This window comes from Poecilia mexicana, unplaced genomic scaffold (genome assembly GCF_051168715.1).
Source record: "Poecilia mexicana isolate PSO_F unplaced genomic scaffold, ASM5116871v1 scaffold_11, whole genome shotgun sequence".
NCBI lineage: Eukaryota > Metazoa > Chordata > Actinopteri > Cyprinodontiformes > Poeciliidae > Poecilia > Poecilia mexicana.
This window is the reverse complement of record NW_028263380.1, coordinates 3,839,621-3,864,125: the sequence shown is the minus strand read 5'-3', so window position 1 is coordinate 3,864,125 and position 24,505 is coordinate 3,839,621. Positions and strand designations below refer to the sequence as shown.

Sequence of the window (24,505 nt, the reverse complement as noted above, 5' to 3'; positions counted from 1 at the left end):
TTAGCAAACTCATTCAGAGCCAAGAGCAAGCCATCTTCACTTGGAAGTATACTGCTATGAGTATTTTTGCAATTAAATATATTTTTTAAAAACAAAAATGTTACGAAAACAAGAATGTGTGAGATGAAGATTAAAACATATAAACAGTACACACAGTTGGCAACAGAAGTGAGTCACCCAGCAGCAAAGTCGGCCAGCCAACCTCAATAAATTTGCACTCAACTCATAATAGAAAAAGCTAGATAGCTAGCAATTGTATTTTAGTAACCTCAACTCCCTGAAGCCACAGATGAAGATATCTGTGTATCACTCAAACCTTTGGCTGACAAAAATGTCAAACATGGAAAAACAAAGAACTACATAGAAAATATGAGATTAAATAGTTAAAAGAAAAATAAGATTTGTGACAAACAAATTTAAGGTCAACATCTTTTCTAAATGAATTTAAGGCCTTCATTTAAGATACATGAATTTAAGAATGTTAGGGCGTTTCAAGGGTGCGGGGACACACTGTTCAGCTTAACACCATAGAATGCCCTACCACCTAATAACTAATCAGATCCCCTTTTGTTGAAGTAACTTCTGTGAGACACTTCTTATAACCATCCACCAGCCTCTGACATTGGTCTGAAGTTGTAGATTTTCCTCAAGAACCCTTTTACACACGGCAGAATTCACGCATGTGGTTCCTTTCCTGGAATGCCAAACATATCCTCTTCTGTTGCTCAAATTATTCAACTTTAGACTTATCTGTCCAAAAAAAAAATAAAATAAAATAATAAAAAAAATAAAAAGTTCAGGAGTCTGATTTTTTGTTATCGTTTTCCATTTTCTCAATCAATGTTTAGTCAGGCCTTCACAATTATGTGCTACTTTTATCAAAAAAATTTCAACTGCACCAAAAGTTCCAGTTGTAACTTGACAAAATGTGGAAAGGTTCATGGGATGTGAATTTCTTTGCAGTGCACTGTATAGGTCACACTGGTCACACTTCTTTATGAGCAAAAAATGAGATTAAATGGGAGTTTTGGCATCTAAAAGTTTAAACTCAACTCTGAACTAATTCTATCCAGTGAAAAAATATCTAGCTTTTAATTGCTAATGGCAGCTGAAGGAAGCACAGTGGTCTACTGCTTGAGAACACCTGACAGTAGTCTCACCTTAATGCCCTTGAAACACAGAAGGAGGTTAAAGATCCTGTTTGGCACAGAATGCTAACAGAGTAACTAGTATTCCACCTGCAGCTATTCTCCCCCTTTAAAAGCCTCTCGAGTCTGAGATAAAACTCACTGTTGTTACACTTCATCTCTGTTTTCACTTTTCTGTCTTTTAGAACTTTGCTTGAGGAATCCCAATGGGTCACTGTACGAAACAAATGATAACTCAATGTGAAGCTTAATAACTCTAGAAGCCCTTCACCTCCTGGCCTCCCATTGGACTAATGGTTAAACAATTAGCTAGTCTGAAATAGCCAGCTAAATGTTTAGCTTGATGGCTGAGATTAGATTTGCCTTTAACAAAACAGATATATACTTTGATGAGTTCTGTCTGGAGGTCGAGCATGGACTGTTTACCCTCTCTTGAACTGGTAGCCAGCTGATGAATCAGGCCCAGTGGCATGGATGCATATGAATATATCCATATTAATATTTCTAATCTATCTTAAATTGCTGCTTATGGCTAAATAAATTATGCTATATTCAATTTGGATGTGTTGGTCTAATAAGGCGAAGTGTTCAGACTACTATAACTTACTTCTATGAACTATATTAATATTGACATGTATTTATACATGTAAAATATACAATTTGCTGATTACAATAAAGTCATAATGTAAACCTCAATGACCCCACAGTTTTGTTTTGTTTTTCATCCACTTACAAGTCAAAACTGGGACTTTCTACAGCTCCTACAAATACTTCCAGTGATTAATTTTTAGAGTATTGACAGATGTACAGATGAATTTACAAAGACATTTGGAGGGGGGCATTTTTATGTAGTGCTTGCTAAAAGTGCTTACAATACCTGTGACAATAATCTAGCAGATTAAACAGAGAAAGGGAATAAGAGTGATAAAAAATATGCAGTTTATGATCTGAATCCTTTATGAGTGGCGGCGTGTTTCAGGAGGTACACATGACTCTGCATGTCCTGTGGCACAGGGGCTCTGAGTAATGGGAGCTGTGATTAACTATGGCACTGCCTTGCAATCACCCCCTACCCCCAAACCTCCCTCCTTTACACCCACCTCCCAATCAGTATCTGTCTCGTTGTGTGTCTGATGGCCTCAGGGAGATTTGGGTGAACTCAGCATTTCTATCACAGGCCGCCTTGCTGCCAGCTCTTCAACATAACAGCGAAGATTGAGAGTTTCTCATTAGAAATAATGGTAAGATTTTTAGCACAGCTCCGAATTGCAGTGAATTACCAAGAATAATTTTTTGCTGTTTTCTGCCCTATCCGAAGGATTGATGTGTTGGATGATACAGGTTGCATTTGGCTCACAATTATCTGCATATTAAAGTCAATTTACAAATACGCCCGCATGTACACAAAATTTTATTAGGTTACATCAAAATTAGGGCATCAAAGGATATATATATATGGAAAAGCACCTCATGTCCAATAAGTATGGTGGAGGATCTATAATGAAAAGTAAAAATGGTTCGTCCCTGGATCCTTGGGCAAGATGGTAACTCAAAACATATGGTCAAATTGATAAAGAAATGCTTCACCACACACAAAATGAAATGTCTTCCATCTTACTGGTGCATTTCAGTCTACAGATCTAAAAATGTTTTCACCTGATTGGCCGGTAGACTTGGTTCAATTGGGGATCAAAGTTGCAACATTTGTTATATTTTCAGCTGCTGTGTTTCACTTTCACACTGAAATGTGTCAAATGTACCAAACCTTTGGTCAAATCTGTTCCCTCTCTCGCCTGTGAGGATGCTGAAGGAAATGACATAAAAACCTCTAAAGAAGATAAGAGCACAACTTCCTTCTTCACAAAATGTTCAACATGGAGGGCTGTCAGATTTTAGCAGATGTAGGATTTCTCTTTTGTCTTTAGCAAAAGACCACCAGCAATTTTCCCAATAGCACTAAACTTGCATGTTTGCTTTGGATATATTTACCCAGAATGCACTGTGCTTCAGTCAGTTTTCTGCTTTTGGAGCCATCTACTGTCTGCTTGGCGTTCACATATGCTTTAGAATCACTCCAAAGTTCACTTCAACCCAACTGAGACAGAGGTTTTTAGGCAAAGCACAGTTTGCATTTTTGGTCCATGCCAGAGTTCGATAGCGTGTTCACAACTCCCCAAACTAACTGGACTCTCTAGACAAAGTAGAGTTCCATTTAAGTGGACAAAATAAGGTTTGTGTGAATGCAACATACAATTTATAGAAAACCTGCAGGGTAAGATGAAAAACAGAAGCACAAGACAGGACTCAGGACTCTTTATGATCTAGAGAGATTGCGCAAAAAGGGATGGTCAAAGATTAATCTGTCTGCCCCGACCCGAGTCCATGAAATGCTAAACTGTAGATTGAGATTTAGGTGCTAACTACTGGCACTAAGGTCTGTGTGAGATTATGGTACTACAAAAAGATTAAATTATTTTAAGGTTTTTGACATATCCTTACCAGAAAAACCAATAAATGTGGCCAGTCCAGTAGAAACTTATCATCAGACTGAGTTTATTCTGCTCCTTATACTCCTACGGTTGATATAAGGCCTCCTTGAAAATAAGATGACCCATCTCATGGGTGAATCTCTCTGATGAAATAGACATAGTAAATCTAATGACCTTCCTTGACATCATATTTCCAACACATAAGAACGTCAAAAAGTAGAATTGTTATTCACAGTTGTAAAGATATAAAAACCGTGTAGTTCAAGAGTTACTGTATGATAACAGCTCAAGTAGTGCCTTCAGGGTCAATTTTTCCCCCTCTTTCTGTGACTTTCCTTTGACCCTTCAGGCACTCTGATTTGACAGAACACGGAAAAATGAAATAGAGCAGATATTTTCTCTCTTCAAAATGTTGTGCTAGCTGGCAGTCCCGTGAGGATGGCCACTGGCACACTTGTCTGCGGTCTTTTTCCACTCCATTTCGTATATGGAAGGCAGCTCTCATCAGCCGTGAAGTCTGCTGCAGGCAGCTGAAGGTGTACTCAAACACACAGCCGTAGCTGGAGGAAAGTATAGCTCTGCATGTATTTTTCAAGAGTCAATTTTGCTCCGGATGTTTATTTCTTCCTTTTCAGTCGCAAACTTCCTTGACGAGCAGTTTAGTGTGACAAGTCCAGCTCCTGACTACATACCAGGTGTCTTCCAAAGACAGAGTTCCTCTAATTCACGATATGTTCCTTAAATGTTAAGTACATTCTTAATTAGTTTTCCAGAACTACTCGAGGGCTTTTTGCCGTTTGTTTCTTGCGTGTCTGCAGTGCGCGGCACCCTCTTCACTCGTGCTGTCATTAGCTTCCACACTCACACCATTTAACACAATAAAGCACGGTGGAAGTCAAGGCCCATTAGTCCTGAGTGATGATATCAGTCCCATCAGATCATGAGTTATGGTGTGTTGGGGTCTTCAAGCAGGATGAGGAACGAGAGATAAACTGTGTCTGGGGATAAATTGGGAAGGACCAGCCTCTCTGTTCCACGCCTTCTGAAACCCAGAGAGCACTGCAGACCAGCCAGGGATCATCAGCGTAAACCAGACGTGCATACGCCTATAAAACTACCAACAAACAACTTATGCGCTGGGCTACAAAGGTTTTCATACTAGTTGACATTCCATCGTGTTGCAACAGTAAATGGCGTTATTTTTAAATGGGATTTTAAATGACTGACCAACACAACAGAAAGGATTTTTTTTTTCTTAAAACTCTTGACCCTGATACCAAGTCAGCATCAGTATCGCCTTGATACTAGTGTGTTAAGAGCGATACTTTAGTTTCATATTCCTTCATACTATGAGTGTCATTAGGTAAATAATGACATTTTTATGCGAAGTTGATACTTTTAATGGACTTTTAATGCAAGTTTTAATAGAACTTTGTGTTAAAAGGCTCATTATTTACCTAATGACACTTCATGACAACAGCTGTAAACATTCATAAAGACTTCTACATGTTCATGACTGTTGCTATGACATGTTTATGACAGTGTCACGTCAGTCTTATGCACACCCCTTCAAATTAACTTTTAACTAGTTTCTCAACTCCTGTAAAATTATTTTTGCTTTCATTTGCTCGTAAATTTCTTTTTTTTACTTTATTTAGAAAACAGTTCACAAAAATAATGTTTTGCTATTGTTTCTGTTTATCATGTAAATATGTTAATAGTATTTTGTAGACACATTTAGACTTTGCCCAAATTATGTCCTACATTTCAACAAAGTAATTCAAAAGAAATTTTAAAAACACCTAAATGTAGTTTGATATATAAACCTTAAATCCTAAGTATCCGTTTCCTCACTAATGTTCTCTTGTAAAGCTTTGGAGTTATTAGAACTGGGGAACTGACTGCAAAATATGGAAAGCTTTTCAATTTTAACTGTTAAAAATATTGAAAAGCTTGTAAAATTTCATCTCCTGGAACAGTGGGTCCCACTTCTGGGGTCTATATATAATAAAATGCATTGTGGTTTGTTGGTATAACATGGCAGAATGTGAACATGTTTAAAGGTTAGGAGTATATACGTGAGGCTCTATATTTCAGAACAAAAACCATGTGGACATTCAGAAGTGTGCAAATAAAAAGACAACAGCCTCCAATGCAGCACGGCGGATAGCAAGAGCCGAACCGGCCAGAACAGCCATCCAGATATCTGAGCTTACAGTTCTATTAAACATAGAGCAAAGCTGCTGCGAACACACACACACACACACACACACACACACACACACACACACACCACCAGGACTGCAGCCCAGGGAGGCGCGCAAGATGTGAACTCTGGTTTCCCCTCAGGCTGCTCAGCTACAGAAAGGCAGAGCTGAAGAAGAGACGAGACCTTTCCACCTGAGCTGAGCTGAGGAATTCATTCATATGCACCGTCTTCCATATTCATCCACATGCTCTCAGTCATCTGCAGATGTTGTTATTGCAGCCGTTCTCTGTTCTCGACATTTCTATTCATGACTTATTGTTTGACCCAGCTACCATTTCCCCACCTAATAAATATTTATACTGATAAAAAAAAAAAATAAATAAAATCAATTACACACTTCGTTCACAATAGGTTTTTAAAATGCTGATTTCCTTCCCCTCAAAATAATGTTTTCAAAATGTTTAATTTGAGGCTGTGGAACTTTAACATCAAGGTCTCCAGCCCCAGGTGTTAAAAACATTATTTTGCTGTAAAAACTATCCCTATTTGTTTAGAGCTGGAGCTTCGAAAGCAACCAATTTAACTTCCTTGGGAGATGAAACAACACATTTGTTCAAAATGGTGGGAACTTTAAACATTGGTTTCCAAGCAGTCAATGAAATGAAATGAAATGAAATTTTATTCGAACATGATACAAATATAAAAATAAAATAGTGCACAGTAACAAGAAGTGCATAAGAAAGAAGAGAAAATACAGATTTTTTTGTTTCAGTTAACATATCATGCTCAAAATGGGGTAGGAAGAAGTGAGAACTTATAAACTCCTACCCCTAAACACTTGAAACTTTAGAGTCCTACTGTCATTAAAAAAATCAAAATCAAAGTGGCAGTCAGAAGTAACAGTTACTAATATTTACCTATACATTTTCCCATTTTATGCTGGTTTGTCTTTCTAAACCCTTACACCAAGTTATCTGCAATACACACCTTATTGCTTTCTGTCACCCATATGTGTATCTATTGAAAATTACCTCCTTGTATTTTCTTTTGAATTGTGTTAAACTATTGCTTTGTTTTAAATCTTCATGTAACTTGTTCCATAACTTTACACCTTTAATTGAAATACAGAAGCTTTTTCTTGTTGTTCTAAAATTGCGGATCTTGAAGTTTGAGTGACCCCTTAAGTTATACCCCCCTTCTCTTTCAGAAAACGTGCTCTGTATGTGCTCAGGTAACAACTTTTTAGATACTTTGAACATAAATTGAGCCATTTTAAATTCTACAAGCTCGTCAAATTTGAGAATTCTGGATTTTATGAAGAGTGGGTTTGTATGCTCATAATAACCGACATTATGGATGATTCTAATGGCTCGTTTCTGTAGGACGGTTACCGGATGTAAAGAGCTCTTGTAATTAACTCCCCACACTTCACAGCAATATGATAGATATGGTAAAATCAGAGAGTTATATAGAATATGAAGTGATTCAGCATTCAATACATGTCTAGCTCTAGCCAATATGGATATACTTCTACTGAGTTTACTCTGTAAATGTTTAATATGAGGTTTCCAACTGATTTTGTCATCTATTATTAGACCGAGGAACTTATTAGCAAAAACCCTTTCTAGAGTTACGTCCTCTATTTGAACTTGGATTTCAGTATTTTTATAACAGTTCCCAAAGACCATGATTTTCGTCTTGTCCAAATTTAGGGATAATTTATTATGGTCAAACCATATCTTTAACTTACTAATCTCTGAAGTGACTGTTGAGAGAAGATGCTCTAAATTGTCGCCAGAGGCTAGAATATTTGTGTCATCAGCGAATAAGATAAATTTTAATACATTGGACGATGAGTAACGTAGGCTATTGAGACGTGTTGATGTCTACTATAAGGATGTATCGACATCAAAACTTTTAGTCATTATGCTTGTTTTATGACTAAAGGTTGTTTATTTTTTTCTTAAAATTTAAATAAAAGTTGAAACATTTCCTTTGCGGTCTGCAGCTGGGTGCTGGCTCCGTCTTATTAGGTTATGTTTTTTCTGCTTTTTTTTTCTTCTGTTTTTTAATGTTTAGTTAGTATTTACTCTAATTTATTTAAAGCACTTTTAAATGCCTTGCTCTATAAAGAAAAGTGACAGAAAAGTCTTGCAAGAAAAAATGAAAAAATCTGAGAATATATGAGATTAAATAACGCTGTCGTGACAAACTTTAAGACCTTTTACTAGAATATTTAAGGCAAACTTAAATTTTTAAACAAGTTTAAGCCATTTTAAGGCCTTTATTCTGGATAGACATATTTAAGACTTTTTAAGGATGCGAGGAGACGCTGAATGTGTGTCTGCTATGTTCTCCATTTTTTAACAACCTTTGAGCCTCCTGCCGAGGCGCCTTCAGGTGCCAACGTAAAGACATTGCGGGGAGAAATCTGAAAAAGTCTGAGTTTAGACACTGTTGCTGTTATGCTCAATTAAAGCAGAGAATTTGTCAAAGTAACATGTCCAGGATGACTCTGTCAGTTGTTGGCAAGCACTGCTAATCCACATCATTTGCTTTTGTCACTGCTTTATAAATCTCTGTCTGGCTGTGTGATGAGAAAGAGATTTGGGGGCATAGTTCCAGCTTTGTGAATTGAGATGCTAATCAGCTGCTTCCTGAAGTAAATAAAGCCGCTACCATGGTTATGCATCATAACGAGCATCTATAAGTGAAAAAGAGCGGCGCAGTTCGAGAATTACCCGATTTAATCACATTTTAATGATAAGATATCTAATTTTATCTGATTTAATCCAAACAAATTCCTCAATAATACACGCACATATCAGTCAATACTCATTTCAAATTTTCAATCAAAAATATTAGATCTGAACTAAAACATGTAACTCCTTTGATGTTGCAATCTGAATGAAATAAGACCCATTAGTGTTCATTTCCAGTACAGCCTTTGATATTCTGAAGACTTGTGACTTTTAGTTAGTAAAAAGTCAATAATAAATAGGAGCTATGTTTTATATATTTTAGCCATGCTGGAGGTTGAACTTAGTATATGAAATTCATGATTTAAAGTGCAAAACGTTCTTTATATTTTTTTCTGGGACACAAAAAAGACTATTGTCAACAAATTGATCAAAAAGAAAAATAATTATGAAAACTATTGAAAATCTTAAGATTTATCTTTCTCAGTTTGTCTACCTAAATAATAAAAAATAGCACTCGATGCTTTCACCTACTGTAGACATGAGCTACCAAGTTGTCAGGTGGGTTGGATGCAATAAAAACATGCTAATGATGATAATAATGAGTGTGGACATATGTATGTGAGTGAGCACATGACTGTTCTGCTAACGGGGCGAGAGAAGGTAAGCTCTCATTAGAGAAGAGGCTGGGATCCACTGCACCACAGCATGTCCAACTCTCTTCACTCAGCTCGGTAAAATGCTGACAGCTGCCAAACTGAACAATGACAATCAACACTTGGCTGAGTCCACTCTGCTTTGCTGCTTAAAGAGCAGGGCAACTTTCCGAATCAGCAGAAAGAAGCCTGGGCAGTGTCGTCTTGAAAATGTCAACAAAGATTAGGTTTGACAAGTCCAACAACAACGACCAAGATTCACATGTTTCTCTTAAATCAATCATAGGGGGAAAATTTCTTAAGAAGCTTGATAATATGACTTTTTTTTTATCGTAAAAAATAGGATCTACTAAGCCCATCAGTAAAGCTCTTCAAACCATAAACAGCATCTCAATGCTAACCATGTAGCAGCAGCACAGACGTCCCCAACGCGAATGTTAGTATCCACTGTCCTTGTTTCTAAAAAACGTCCTGAAACACCTGAAGGCTGAATAGGGGTCACAGCACTTTGGACCCATCTGATGTTTGAATAAACTAAATACTACTTTAAAAAACAACATCTGTGTGTTTGAGTTCATATGTCTATTTACATAATGTTTTAGGAGCAGAAGGAGTTTTTGAATTGAAATGCTGCATATTTTGTCAATATATAGTTATGTAATTTGTGATTAGATCTTAATCCAATTTTAGACCCTCTGACTATCGATGCAAAAATAAAATTTTAAGTATTTTTGTATAGTTTCAAAGTGAAAATGTCTGTACACTTGGATTAGAACAAAGCTAACTTACAAGTAACTTCTATTTGAGAAATACAAGCTTGTTTCAAGCAAATTATTCTTTAATGCTGGTGAAAACGTACTAGTTCTGCTGGCAGATTTTGTCACTTATGAAATTTTTCACATATTTGTGTAATCATCTGCCAGTGGAACTAGAACTTTCTTAATCAGTATAATGGAATTATTTACTCTGGAGTGCTGCATAGCACAGCACACTTTCTTCATTTGTAGAAAAAGTTGAAAATTGTACTTCCTCATCACTCTGCTCCACACTGTGTTGGTGTGCTATGTTAGTAAAATATTGACATTTTTGTAGAATGAATATAGTTTTGCAAGGGGCTACACCAATGCTACAGTTTGTTATTTCAACATTTTTAATTATACCATGAAAAAATAATGCTAATAATAATAATAAGCTGGTGCTCAATTAGCAAATACAGCAAACTTAGTAATCTTCCTGTACAGAGGCGTGCAGAAAACAAAGTTGAACAACAAGTTTATGCAAATTGGTTAATCAGTAGACCAACACGACATAATTACCATGACCGCTTTACATATTGTAGGCCAGATAGCATCGAATGTCTTTGGATGAAACTGCAAACCAATAAAGTTGCCGGAATAGCTGCATTCAGAGCTGTTGTATTTGGAGGAAACACATCTTATCTCATTAATTCAGGGCCTGGATAATCACGGGGCTAATTAAAACGCTCAAACTGTATCGTTCCAACGACTTCATGTCTGCCGTGGCGCTGCGGCATCGCCTGCGTCTGCCTTCCCAAGCGTCTGAATCCACATACAAATGCCCTCTAAAGTAAACTCGGCGAGAGCAGGTCCGTCTCACATTAATATTCATCAGCCCATGAGCGTCTGTAATAAAGACACTCGACAGCATGAAGAGGGAGGAAGAAGACAGCAGCAAATACGGGCCGGGGAGGTTAGAGAATGAAGAGGATTGTGGGAGAACGCACTGAATGAGCTCTGAGGTAGGGAAGGAGGCTTGACTAGGTGTTTTTCTTTTTTTTTTAATTCAAACTGATAAAATCTAGCTCTGAAGTGAGGAAGCTACTGTACAGGGGAGGAGGGGAAAGTCGGATGCACAGACCTTCACCTTCCTGCTATCGCTGCTGAATCCTAAATAAGAGGAGGCAGACTCTTTAACGAGCCGGGTCCATGTAGAACAGCACATTCATTCAATACGAGCACATGGACTGCTACTTTGCAAAAATAACAATAATAATCCATAGCAGAGGTTGTATATTAAAAGAACTGCAGCTAAATATTTATTATTATAGATCTACGCTGAAACACTGGCTGAGTAGAGCTGCCTGTGATTATTAGTAAGTAGAACATTTATCGTTATATCTGATATGTATTTGCTTGATGACATTTGACAGAATGTAATGTTTCATAACTGATGACTGTATTGTGTTTTGAACCGTCTTGTTGTTGAAATGTTCTACATAAATAAACTTGATTTTGCTTAAATTAAATAAGAATGGGTCACAAAAGATGAAGGTATGCATAATTATCAGCTCTTCTTTGTCCAGTGCACAGTGCTGTACAGATGTATCCAAGTCCCTTTAATTGTTTTTTTTTTTTTTTTTAACGTTTATTCATATTATGGCCAAAAAGACTGATATCATTTATTGGGATTTTGTGACTGAACACTAAGCCTCCCACAATTAACCCTGTCGCAACAAGCAAATAATCAATGAATTGCATGATGAATTAAAATTACCTTCCTTGATGGTCACTTATTTTTGAAGGGCAATTTTATTCCATTTTATTGATGGTTTTATGGTTATGTCTGGTTTTTATATCCTTTGCATTTGTTGCTTTTGGTTGTTGTGTTTTTATTTTGGATATTTAAAATGTCTTACAGTTCCAGTGTTCTTTATGGAATTAAACTGCAAACTTACATTACTATGCTGGTATCAATGCATTACTTGAAAATGTTCTCAAATAACATTATTATCGTTTATCGCAAGAACTCTTGGGACAATTTATCGCCCAACAAAATGTGTTATGACAGGCCTGTCACCATGAGCAGAAAATAAAATAATCATATGATAAATTAAAATGAGAGTGATCATTTCCATTTGAACGACAGTCGTCAAAGAGATGCTGTTGAAAAGCCACCATTTTAAGAAAAGCTGCAAACATTTGACACCCAGTACAAAGTAGTAAATCTGGGCTACCTGTCACTTTTGCCTGTTTTCCCTGTCTATGGAGAGTGATTATTTTTTTATTTTTAAATACAAATTTGGTTATAGAGGCTTCATAATCCATTTTAACTGTCAATGTTCTATTTGCTTTGTTTTATTTTGGATATTTAAAGTGTTTTCCAGTTCCAGTGCTAAATGTTTTTTTTTTTTTTTTTTTACCTTTTTCTGTATTAATTTTTGAGAGAGCAAGCGAGTTATTTAGGAAAAAATATCTTGCATTATTTTTCTATTGTCATTATATTAGTTGAAAATGGTCTGAAAATGGCAATATTATCATTCATCTCAATCATTTCTGGGTCAATTCATCATCCAGCAGAATTTATCATATCACAGAAAATCCCAATAAAAACACTGAAGTTGGTGATTACGTTGCGAAACGAGGCAGAAGCATCAAAGGTGTCCACTCACCATCATTCAGGTCCTGCAGCAGGTTCTCCTGACCGGAGAAGTCCAGCTTGACTTTGATGCTGATAGTGAGAGTCACAGTCTGGCCCGGCTTAAGCGGAAGTTGATGCACCGCTTCCTCTATATCCCAACTCAGAAATTTGCCAAACACTTTGTCTGCAGGAATACAGAAAACAAACAAAAACGATATATTTAGAAATGGGAGAGGTGGTGGCAGGGTGTTAATTGCACGTGAACAATACAAAGCACGCCAGTGTTTCTGTGACGTCCTCCACGCTCGTCACCAGACTGTAACGTATGCCTCCCAGCCCATCTGACGGAGATGAATGACTCAGCTGCATCCACTTCAGCCAGGAGCAGCGGATGAATGAAACATCACCTGAATAAAGCATGTGTTCTGCCTGTGCAGGTGAGCCACTCCTGATGGAAGAGACGCCGCGGGAACGGCGAGGAAGGCGCGCTCCGCACACAAACCCAGGCCGAGCTGCAGACGGCCGCTTCTACAGCGGGAACAAGGGTTTACACGTCCCAGCTCGATTCATCACCAAAACCCGTAAAAATCCTCAGAGAGGATGTGAACGCGGGCGCCATTAAATAAACATTCACGGGAATAACTCTCTGCCTTAATTATTCATAAAACCGGAGCTCTTGGGTTGAATTAAAAGTGAAGAAGTGAGAGACAGAGCAGCCAGAAAAGCAGGAGGAGGATTTAAAATACATCTCTGGGACAGAAGGTCGTTTACTCAGCTGAGCAGCATCAGGCGTTGGAACTTAACAAGCAGAAAAGCTTGGATAGTGGATGTCATTACAATTATCACAGCAATTAATTACGCAAAATGGGTTAAAGCAACCAGAGTGACTGATGAGAGAAATCCTTTAGAGAAATTAAAAATAAAGAATTGGCGTATCTTGTTGTCTTATCATCTATGCTCAATGTTCTATCAGCTGTTTCCTCTGTGCTGTATTGTACTTTGTGTTTATATATTTGGATATGTCCAAGTATTTAACAGGAAACCCGAGTAAAATGATGTGTTTACAGGAAGCACGGTTGCAAAGGTAAAAAGGTGTTCAGTCTTCAGTGAATCAAAGACAGCTCACTTTATTTTTTTACCTATTAAATGCCACATAATCCATTACTGTATTAGAAGGCTTTTGTCATCCATCAAGTATTCCTTTTATTTTTTTTTGAATACACATGTATTTGAGAGAAATGAGAAGCTGTCATATATTAAAAGATGGCTGTGTCTGCACGGTGGCAGAAAGAGTAATGTTTTGTTTGTTTCCCAACAGATGTCTTCCTGTTTAGGCTCTTCTCATCTTTTATTCATTCGGTTCCCAAAGAGAACTTAGCGCCACAGAAAGACGCTCAACTGTTGTCAGTCCAAAGCTTACACTGGATAACATCTAAGAAGGAAGGAGGACCAGGAGAGGTGAGCAGGACCAGAGAACGGTAGATGAAAGCTACGTCCAAACAAAACCAACAACATCGAGCTCTGTGCCTGACTGATGTAGAATAACATCGGTAGAAATAAATCAGTGTCTGACAATATGAAAGGGGAGAAGAATACCATCCCACTGCATGTAAGGTTTGTGATACAGGTCACAGTTCAGCAAGATGTAGACAGTAAATGCATAAAAGGCCTGAAAAGAAGAGAAAATGACGCAGAAAAACCGTCAGAACAACTCAAACCACTTCTATTCTTTTTTTCCCGCTCTGTGCCGGCTACACTACACACGGAGTTGTTGCTATAGCAACTGTCTGACAACAATCCCACTAATTATCCGGATTCAACATTAAAAAACACACAAACATTTCTTACACCAAGAGCAGAACATTCAGTTTGTTACAGTGTTACCTGTAACAAACTGATAATCAGTAATTATTAATTTCAATAATTAATTATTGAAATGAGTAATAAGTGATCGCTGCGGTAGCTAACCTGATACGCTAATTTAAACACCTGCTCTGCTGATGAGCTGTCAGAGAGTTGCTGTGTGGGTCTTCTAGTTTTGTTTTTTCTTTAACTGAATCAAACCACACAGAATTCCACAGCACTCAATTCAAACTTTGACGTCACGCAGCAACACATCTATAGAGACAAAAACTGGACACCAACAAGTTTTTATGGCAACAAAAACAAGAAAAAGACTTTACGAGTTTTTTGTCCTTCACTGCAAACTGTGAAAAATCAAGAATTAAGTTATCAGTCAAAATTTCAAACTACGGTACTCATAATGAGAGAGACATGATCTGAAAGAAAGAAACTGGTGAATAACATGAAGGTACTTATTTTTGCATTTCAACATATCAGAAGGGTATAAATTTGACAGGAATGCTGAGATAAAAATTTCTCATGTATGAAAAAATGTATGTGGGTCAGTGACACCCTTGGGGAACCCGGTTTGTTATGACAAGGGGTTTTACTGGAATCTGCCCTCTAAAAAGTATTTCATCAGGCAGTCCAACAATTTTAAGATCTTGCTTTTGTGCATCTGTAAATCATATATGACACACAGACCAAGAAGAAAAGTGTCCTAAATATTCTGCTTTAATGCGTTTAAAGCATTTTTTATCTTTTAAAAGCCCAAATTAAAGTCTAACTGAATCTAATAATAGGTAAAGTATAATTTAGGTTTTCACTGTTAGAATTCGAGAATCAGAAGTCAAACAAGATAGAGGCAGAAAGAAAAGAGACAAATATAGAACTATTTGTCTCAATGACAAGATATTTGTTTAAAACAGTCCTAGTGAGGCATAAAAACCAGAATCTGACTAATGAACTGTTTGATTATAATTATGCTTAATTATTTTATTTTTGATGCCCTATAAAGCCCTTTAGACTTGAACTTGTATGACTGGTGCTAGGTAAACGACCTTGCCTTGCCTCATCTTGCATGTATAAGCTCTCATGAAACATCAACTTAAATAAGCTCCACCAATTCTGACAGAAAGTATCCAATCAGAATTATGCCAGAAGCTTATTGATGGCTAATAAAAGCATCTAGATTCCCTGCCAACTTGCTACGAGACATTTACCCAAACATAGCAGGCGTGTATGTATGGACTGGTATGCAGGGTCACCATTAAACTAGGAAAAAAATGACTCAAATTGTTTCTTATATAATCATTTTATCCTGGAAAAAAAATAAGTTCAAATGAAAGCCTAAACTGACAATGAGTGTATGTAAACTTTTGACCAAACTCACATACAACACGTGAAAATTAATTAATGTTTTTAGGAATAAAATCTTATTATATTACCAGATGGCACATGGAAAATGTGATTTGTGCTTTGAATTTCTACAAAGTTTTATTATTATTTACCCAAACAGTTTCCAAACAGATGACAGCAAAGGAACAATCCTTATCGCACTCGTTTCACCTTTTCTGCAAAAACAAATCCATCTCCTCCTGGGTGGGCTTTGCTTCAAACAACTGTGTTTGTGCAGCTTTGTAATAAGTGAGAAACCATCCTGATGGTTTCCATGAGCATGTGTCAAATCAATAATATATGCACTATGAATAGACCAAGCTGTTTACATCTGCTCCCAGTCACACAATTGCAGATTGTAAATAACAGCTTTTCTTTTCACCCAGAGGTGAAAAGAAAAGCTGCAGGGGATACTATTCGTATGCAAAGCTCCAAATAAATAGAGGTGCATTAAAAGACATGAATATCAAAATGATTATCAGAAACCATCAGAGCTCAAAAACAAATTGGAAGTGGAAGCAAGAAAAGCTGATCCAGAGAGAAAGGAGACACCCAAGCACCCAGAGCAAAGAGAAGATTCAAAAGGTGGTGACCCCTGAAGAGGAAAATAAATTAATGAATAAACTTATGAGCTGTCAGATGGCTAGCAATTAACCAGCAGCTTTGGGCAAAGTTGGCAACAAAACATCCCTGTATGTGTAAGTTTTAAATTAAAATCTGAAAAATCAAAAATGATTACCACCAAATATGCTTCAGCTTCCAACGGAAAGTCCAAATAACAGAGTGGAGTTTCCTTTCCAATCGGTTCCAGGTTTTGTGGTTCCAAACCTTGGACGTGAAGTCCTGTCATTTTAACAAAAATTAATTTGGCAGAAGAGACTTGCCATTTTCTTTTATTTTTCCTGTGTGTGAATAATGGTTCTCATGTCCCAAAAGCTTAGAAATAGCCATTTTCTAACTGACAGATATCAATGATTTGACTGTTTCTCACTGGTTTTTGAATTCCTGTAAATTGGAGCATGGTGCAAGCTCTTGAAAGGGGCCGCATTATGTGTTTCCCAGACACATAGTATCATTTTAGAATCACCAGGTAACTGTTACCTTCAGTTGTTATAAAAATGCTGTACATATAAACATGACTTAAAAGAAATTTGACTTTACAACTTAATGCCTTGAAATATGGCTTCTGTCTCTTTAAGAAGCACCCGCTCTTTCTGACCGTTCGCTGCACAAACTGCCAGATAAGGCTCCTGCATGTTAGTGTTCCCGCTAAAGCCTGAATATGCCCAATTTGGGTTGTCTTGGCCCTTTTATCGCAGCCTGTGAGGTTTTCCCTCACTGGCAACGAGAATACAACCTGTTGAATGTGACAGGTAGCCAATCAGAAAGCGCAGTGACGTAAGAACAGAGGGGAATCCCAAACAGCTGACATATTGCGCAACAGAGTGGGGTGGATATCGGAGATGATATGTGGAAATGTTTATTATTATATGTAAAGGTCATTATTATATATGTTTATTCAGTTAAAAATGTTAACTATGAAAAAACACAGTCACCTCCAAATCATAGTACAGCAAATAGAGCGGCTGCTCCCGTCGTCTTTTATCCAAAGCCTTTTCTTTTTGTTACGTCTTTTATCTCTTAAAATGACTCCACAAACTGTCACTATTGAACTACATCGTCATCCGTGTTTGGTTATTCTAAATTCCCGTATGCTATGTTGGGGGTTTTACTGGATTATCCTCTGGAATCGGGATGTTCGTGTGTGGTGTGCTGCTCCTGCCTTATGGCTGGACACGACCCGATCGAACCTGTTGGACTTTTATCAGCTCTGTGGTCACAGAGGTTTGGAGAATCGGCCGACTATCCTTAAATCTTGCCGTCTAAACCAGACTTAAGACTCACAAGCTCTACTCATCTCCTCTCGACCACTGCCCAAACGCTCTCTCACTCTGATCGCTATGGTAACATTTATATATCCCTTCAAAATAAGATACAGATGCACCACAAAAACGAACATTTTACTTTCATGAAAATTTTAACTCACGATAATGACTAACGGGAGCCCTGAGCTTATTTCTCTGCAACGAGACGGTCCCATCAGGGAGTGATGAGAGAAAATGACACCCGAAGTGTTGCTTATTTCCACAGCCTGCTTGGTCTCTACGTGGCGAAGCAGTTTGAAGCTTCATTGCCTCATTAGCAGCCGGTCGCCGCATGTTACACAGAGCGGCTTGTAATGTGGGAATCACCTGCCCGTCCGGGATAAATCCATCCTCCTCTCTCTTCTCTGGGCCTTTACCCCTTTGCAAAGAAACTTTCCAAAGACATCTGATCTGTTTCTTACTCATTTTGCTGCTTGTGGGCTCAGTGTTGACGGGCAAGTAACCAAGAAAATCCGGTTAAAGGATTTTCAAAATAAAAGATCCTCCAGACTCAAATAATACATAAAATGGAAATACTTTATTTCTTGCGCGGCCCGGTACCAATTGGTCCACGGACCAATACCGATCCGCGGCCCAGGGTTTGGGGACCACTGGTCATTCTGACACATTGTCAGTTTTAGCAACTAACTTCGTTTGAATAAAGACAAAAAAAAAAACAATATGTATATTGGTTTCATTTGGTAACTTTTCAGATTACAATCCAGGCTTGTCAACACTATGTCTTTATGACGTTTGTAGACTTTGGTGCGGTCAAAGAATCCTTTCTAATGCCATCACTTTTTAAATGCAGACCTTTAAAACCAATAGAGCACAGAACGTGTTTGCTTTTGCAAAACAGATAAAATGCTCTCTGTAGAACTGCAGTAAAGCTAGAAAATAAAGACCTCAAGGTTGTTTGAATAAATCTTCAAAAGTAAAGTGTGTTTATAACTTTCTCAATTTTTTTTCTTATGGCACTTTAGATGAATTCACAGCAACAACAAAAGAAAGAAGAAATGGATCAAGCAAAGCAATTAGCACTTTGGAGTTCACATACAACAAGCTAGGCTGGTCTTCCCCTGAGGAGCTGAGTGTGCTTTGAACTATTTCCTGCTGACTAACAAAAGTGACAAAAGTCGTCAGTAGTCGTCATGTTATTCACCAGTTTTTGTTTTAATGTTCAAAATGAGATAGCTTTAAAAAAAAACTTAATATTTGCCTTACTTTGCATAAAAACTGAAAATTTGCTGCTGGTTAATTGCCATCTTCCATTTTATGGTTAGATGTAGAAGTGTATTTAGCATCTTAGTCATTGTAGCTTCCAGGACACGGTACATGAAACAAAAACTTCCCTTTTAGCTATTAAAACTGGGGAAAGCTCACCCCAAGTGACCGATTTAGTGTTAATTAAAACTTCAAAAAATAATAAAATTCCCTTCTGGTCAAACTTTGGGAAAAATATTTGTTGCTGATTTAAAAAACAAGTACCGATATGCAAGCGGCTATCAAAAGGGATATTTTCTACAAGATCTCATGTTGTTAAAAAAGAAACACTACTTTCGTGATAAGACTTAAAAAGTTGACTCCACAATAATTTTGTCTTGATTTTAAAACATTTAAAAAGTTTAGAGCGACTGCTGGCTCACACTGTGTCGTTAATGCTGCATCTGTTCCTAATTTGAAGAGTTAATGATCACACTTAGCAACAAAGGAAAGATAAAAAACTATAAGAATATTGTTATTACATGTTCCTCTACTATAGTTCTTAAAGAGAAGTTGGAATTAGCTATGTTTAGTATTGGCACCTTTACACAAAACGGAGAACAGCAATCAAAGACTTCTGAATGATTTCCTGTCAATTCATATTCTTAGACTGAAAAGCGTTTCCTCTGGAAGTACTTTGGACAAAAACACAGAAGGTTTTCTGTAAAATCTCATGAGGTTTCAGTAACTGTACCTGTTTGCTTGATTTGCTGATTTCCTTTTCAATTCTTATCACTGATTCATCCAGAGTCTCACCCTCTGCTTTAGGAAAACCTTGTCTTTTTTTGCTTGCCTGTAAAGAATCTCTTTTTCTAACCTTAGAGCGAGTTAAAGCCAGTCAGTGAGTCTTCCTCAGTGTTGGTCGTGACTCAGCAGTTCTTTAAAAGAACTGTCCGCTGATGATGAAATTAGGATTCAGCTAGCTCAAGAGCCTAAAAAGAGAAAAGGGTATTTTTCTCTTTTTAGTGTCATAATTAGCGTGTTACATCTATTTGTTAGGCCAATATTTCCTTAATTTGACACAATTCAATGCAAGAGATTGATTACTCAGAGCAACACTTGCTCTAAAATTACCTGAAACTGATTAGAATAAATAAGAAGTTAAACTTGTAGGCAGCTGCAACTCTGACTCCACCTAAGTTTTAAAAGAAGTTACACACCAAAAAAAACAACTCAGAATAAGTAGAAGTTTTACTTGTTATTTCTAAAAGGAGTCAGACTGTGAGATTGGTTGCCATCTTCTGAACACCAACAGGAAAGCAGCGACAGGCTGCAGAGACACATTAAGCCTAAATGAATCAGAAAATTCTTGTGACATACACACCAAACCTCAGCTGAGCTGACATTATTGTCATCTATATGATGTCACCCTGGAGGCTTTTGCTTTGCTGACACAGAAACTCATTTTGGAATATTACGTAAAGTTAAAAATGGGGATCTCAATTGTCGCTGTGGCATGGTGTGGAGTTTTAGAAAGAGAAAACATGTTGAACACTGATTTGATCAGCTTGTTAAAGTTAAATACACCAACCGCCATTGAGTATTTCAGTTCCACTATATGACAATATCGTTTTTTGATGTAAAATACCTGTAATGTGCTGCTACAACCACAATGTGGCAGTACGGCATTAGTTTGTTTTTTTTTTTGGCAGGACGAAGAAAATTCTTTAAAGTAGAACTAAACCTAATGTGCATGACCTCAGTTTTCAAAGATTCCATCAAAGTGAGTGAAGCAAAGAGACACTGAGGGCCAAGTGTGGAGATGATTGGACGGGGTTTATAGGGGGCGTGGTCATGCACTGTTGCCATCTTAGCAACTATGTCGCAATGTTTACGTACTCCTCACACCTCTGGTGACGATTTTTCAAAAATGAACTACTATATATATTAATTTGCAACTTTTATTATTTAATTACAATGTTTTAGCAGAGAATCAAACTAGTTCCTAAGATTGTTGGTTGACATTGAAGAAAATACAATTAGAATTGACAAAATACAAAAAAAATCATCAAAACAATAAAAAAAACTGCTGTTGTGCGTTTTAAGAAAAACCGAAGAAATGTGAAGCTCTCATTGATTCAAGATAGGATCATTGACCAAAATAATTTTAAAATAAATAGATAAATAAATAAAGTCATTTAATGCTGACTGTTCAAACTGTAACACAAATCTTAACTTCTGGTTGCTAACCATGGAGAATAATTAAAGTTTAAGAGTCCAGATATTCACGAGGGGTACTTTTCCCCAAATTCCACCAGAAGAAACTAATGCCAGGGATTGATGCAAAGGGATTTCTAAAAGTAGAAAGAGTAGTGTTTGAAGAAAAACCCACATTGAATCAATGAGGATAAAACTGAGCAACAAAGAGGATAACGAACAATGTTTCCGAAATAACAGAAAAGTCACATCCTCTTTGAAGATGATAAACATAGTCAAGTTTAAAATGATGACATGACTTTCTAAGTATGTCTAAAGCAGAGACGTAAGTATAGTTAAAAAAAGGTTGATACAATCTGCTCCTTGGCTCTGTCTATATTGGTTTCAATTTTCAGAATTATCATTTGGACACACAGCAACATGCAAATTTCCCATAGGGAGCTCAGAGTTTAAAAGTAAATATCAGTGTAGTGATTTGATGATTCATACAAGAGCTATATCTTTGTATTTCCTAAAGTAAGAGTTTTTCTTTAATCTACAAGCTTTTTGGGAAAAGTTTTATTTCAAAGTTGAAGTAAGGTCACAACTTCTTTTGAGTGTGGCCACCAGGGAGAGATGTAGATATTATTCAAATGTGTCTTTTAAAATGTAAAACAACATTAATGAGAACATTGTCTCATCACACGCCAACAGGAGGATTTCAATCTACCTAAGCCGATCATTTCTAGAGAAGCCCCAAGCTGCTGGGGACATAAAGAGTCCTTTTCTCACCATGTTATCAGTGAGTCATGAATTCTCCATCAGCGTGGGTCACCACAGGCTTTTCCTGTGTTCGCGCCTTTTTTGAGAGCAAGCGTTCACGTAAAGTGCAAACAAGTAGAAAAGTGACCCGTGGAATCTAACAAAAGCTGCCTGATACAACGAGGCCGACGGGTTCGGATCGGTTCCATAAATACCAGCTTCCTGTGTTTCCTGGTTTGCTTGTCACAATGTGATCGAGCAACTGCTGAACACAAAGAGAGATGAAATGTTCCTAGTCTGTTTCCCTAAAGTTGTCTTAAGAATATTTCTTCATGTGGGCCAGATAAGTATGTGAGAGAAAAATGGAGGATTACTAAGTGAACAGGTCACACAAACTTTGACCTGGATTAGAAAAAAATCTGTTTGTTTTTTCTCAACAAAAAGGAACAAAAGAAAACAGAGAAGCAGGATTATATAATGTTTACTTTTTTGGATTATCTAAAACATACCAAGGTACTTGAAATCTGCAACAGAGCTCTGTTTAGTTCAGTTCATATTAAGCTAAGCAGAAATACATTAATATTTTTAAAACCCGCAGGGAAATGATATCGTTGCAGTGGCAGAATTGTTAATACGGGATTATTTGATGATATAATACTAGCAGAAATCACAGTTAATGGTGTGTTTTTTAGGGAAAAACAAATATTTATCGATGAACCAAGACCAAGGTCATCTCCGGTTTTCTCCACAGTGTTTATAATGTTAAGCATTATTGTTTTTATTTTAAAAGGGTATTTTTTACACCATTAACCCCAGACTGCATGCGTCTTTGCTGAGCCCCGCTCTGCTGTGCGCTTCACCAGTAGGTAACCTCCAAGTATATGACAAAATGTAGTTAAGGGGTAAAAAAATAGCTTTTTGTTCCATGATGTATCCAATTTAAGCAAAGAAATTGAGAAAAAAATAAAGTCAGAAATTGGATTTGGTATGATAAAGACATTTAATTTTGAAGCCGTATCGCCCAACTCTATCTAAATGCATCATAAAATCCCAGAATGACAATGAGTGTAATAGCACTTTAAATGATCAAATCCTGCAAAACGTTTGCAACATAAACTAATATCTCCTGAATGACAAAATTCTAATCACTTGTAAGAAAGAACAATAAGTTTATGCTGACCATTGGAGAAAAAAGTTTCTGTAACAGACAGCAGGATGAAGACAAAAAGAGAGATGCACTAGCAGTTCCAGTGAGCAGGACTGCAGAGATGGGAGGTGTGAGCAGGTGCTGAACAAAGAGATGAAACACAAACTAAAAAGCCACGGGGGCATGACAGATCCAGAACCAGAGAAAATAGGGTGGTGACCCTGAGCAGCACGACGGCCACAGACACTGGAAGAGACTGGAGCACCAATCCAATGTGCGGTGAAGAACATCAAAGGCCGTCCACACTGACGCAGCACAGAGTCCCCTGCTGTGGCTGCTGTAGTTCTGAGCTTGTTTATTAAATCAAAGGTCTTATGTGTTTTTGCTTTAATGAAAAGAAAAACCTTTCTACTTTTTAGGCGTGTCATCTGGAATCCAAACTGTAAAATTCTCACCTTTAGTGTTGACGGTCTTAGAGGTCAGCTCCAGACTCTCAATGTCTTCCGTGCCAATGTTCTCCAAGGTGATGGTCAGCTGCTGCCTCTCTCCGTTAAAGAGCTGGACAGACACGGAGCTGGACAGTTCTTCTTTGGACATATGCTGAGGGGTGTGAGCTGATCTGGATGGAAAATTAAAAACACAGAAGTTACAACGGTTGTCCTTCAGCAAGGCAAACATCTATGGCAACGCTTCCAACGTGTCTAAACTGATAAGTTTTCATTTGGTAGAATGTCCAGAAACCCACTTTTATATTTTATCTCTGTGCACTGTGTGCTTACCACTGCATGACACAACGATCCAAGGTGGGAATACAAACTGGAAACCTCAAGGTCAAAGTGAGGTTTACCTCTTTTTCAACAATTTAACAAGTTGAAACAAAATTGTCTTTGGTTACTTGTGCTTTAAGTAAATAAAGACAGACTTTGCATTAGTAAGGTTATGTAAACATAGTAATATAACTCCACATTTACCAGTAACCAAGCAAGCCAAATGTAGCAGCAGAAGAGTTGACCACAATTAGTTCAGTGGGTATCAAGAATATATCCTAAGACTTGGGTTAACTAGAGACATGATACAACTCCTGGAAGGTGTGCATCCTGTTACATCTGGAATAAAAATAACAGAATTTCCAAACAAGACCCATCATATCTACAGTCAGACAGGGTGGGGCTGGGGCTGCATTGCTGCTTAAGCATCTGGATAACTTGCCATTATAGAAACCACCTCCAACTGAACACCACCATGTAGTTATTGATTTCCGTAGGTCTAACTCCAACCCTGTACTACCAGTGAACACTGATGGGGTTGACATAGAGGTGGTTGGGACCTACAAAAACCTGCAAGTATCTGCGAATTCACCGTAATGTCAATCTGGTTTGATCAACAAACTGTGTCGTTTTGTTTCATAAAGGACAGAGTCATTACACTTTCTTTGGAGGCTAAAGTCTTTCAA

General features: G+C 37.4%; 1 protein-coding gene across 2 annotated transcripts in view; it reads right to left on the bottom strand.

Annotated features, from left to right (window-relative positions):
• The window catches only part of trappc9 (trafficking protein particle complex subunit 9), a 217,169-nt gene that overhangs the window by 145,528 nt on the left and 47,136 nt on the right, over nucleotides 1-24,505 (bottom strand). For both annotated transcript variants that reach the window (XM_088010081.1, XM_088010082.1), the window contains 2 exons: nucleotides 23,508-23,671; nucleotides 12,611-12,763 (listed from right to left, as the gene is read on the bottom strand). In XM_088010081.1, the coding sequence (XP_087866207.1) occupies nucleotides 12,611-12,763; nucleotides 23,508-23,671 (317 nt within the window). The remainder of the gene's footprint in view (nucleotides 1-12,610; nucleotides 12,764-23,507; nucleotides 23,672-24,505) is intronic.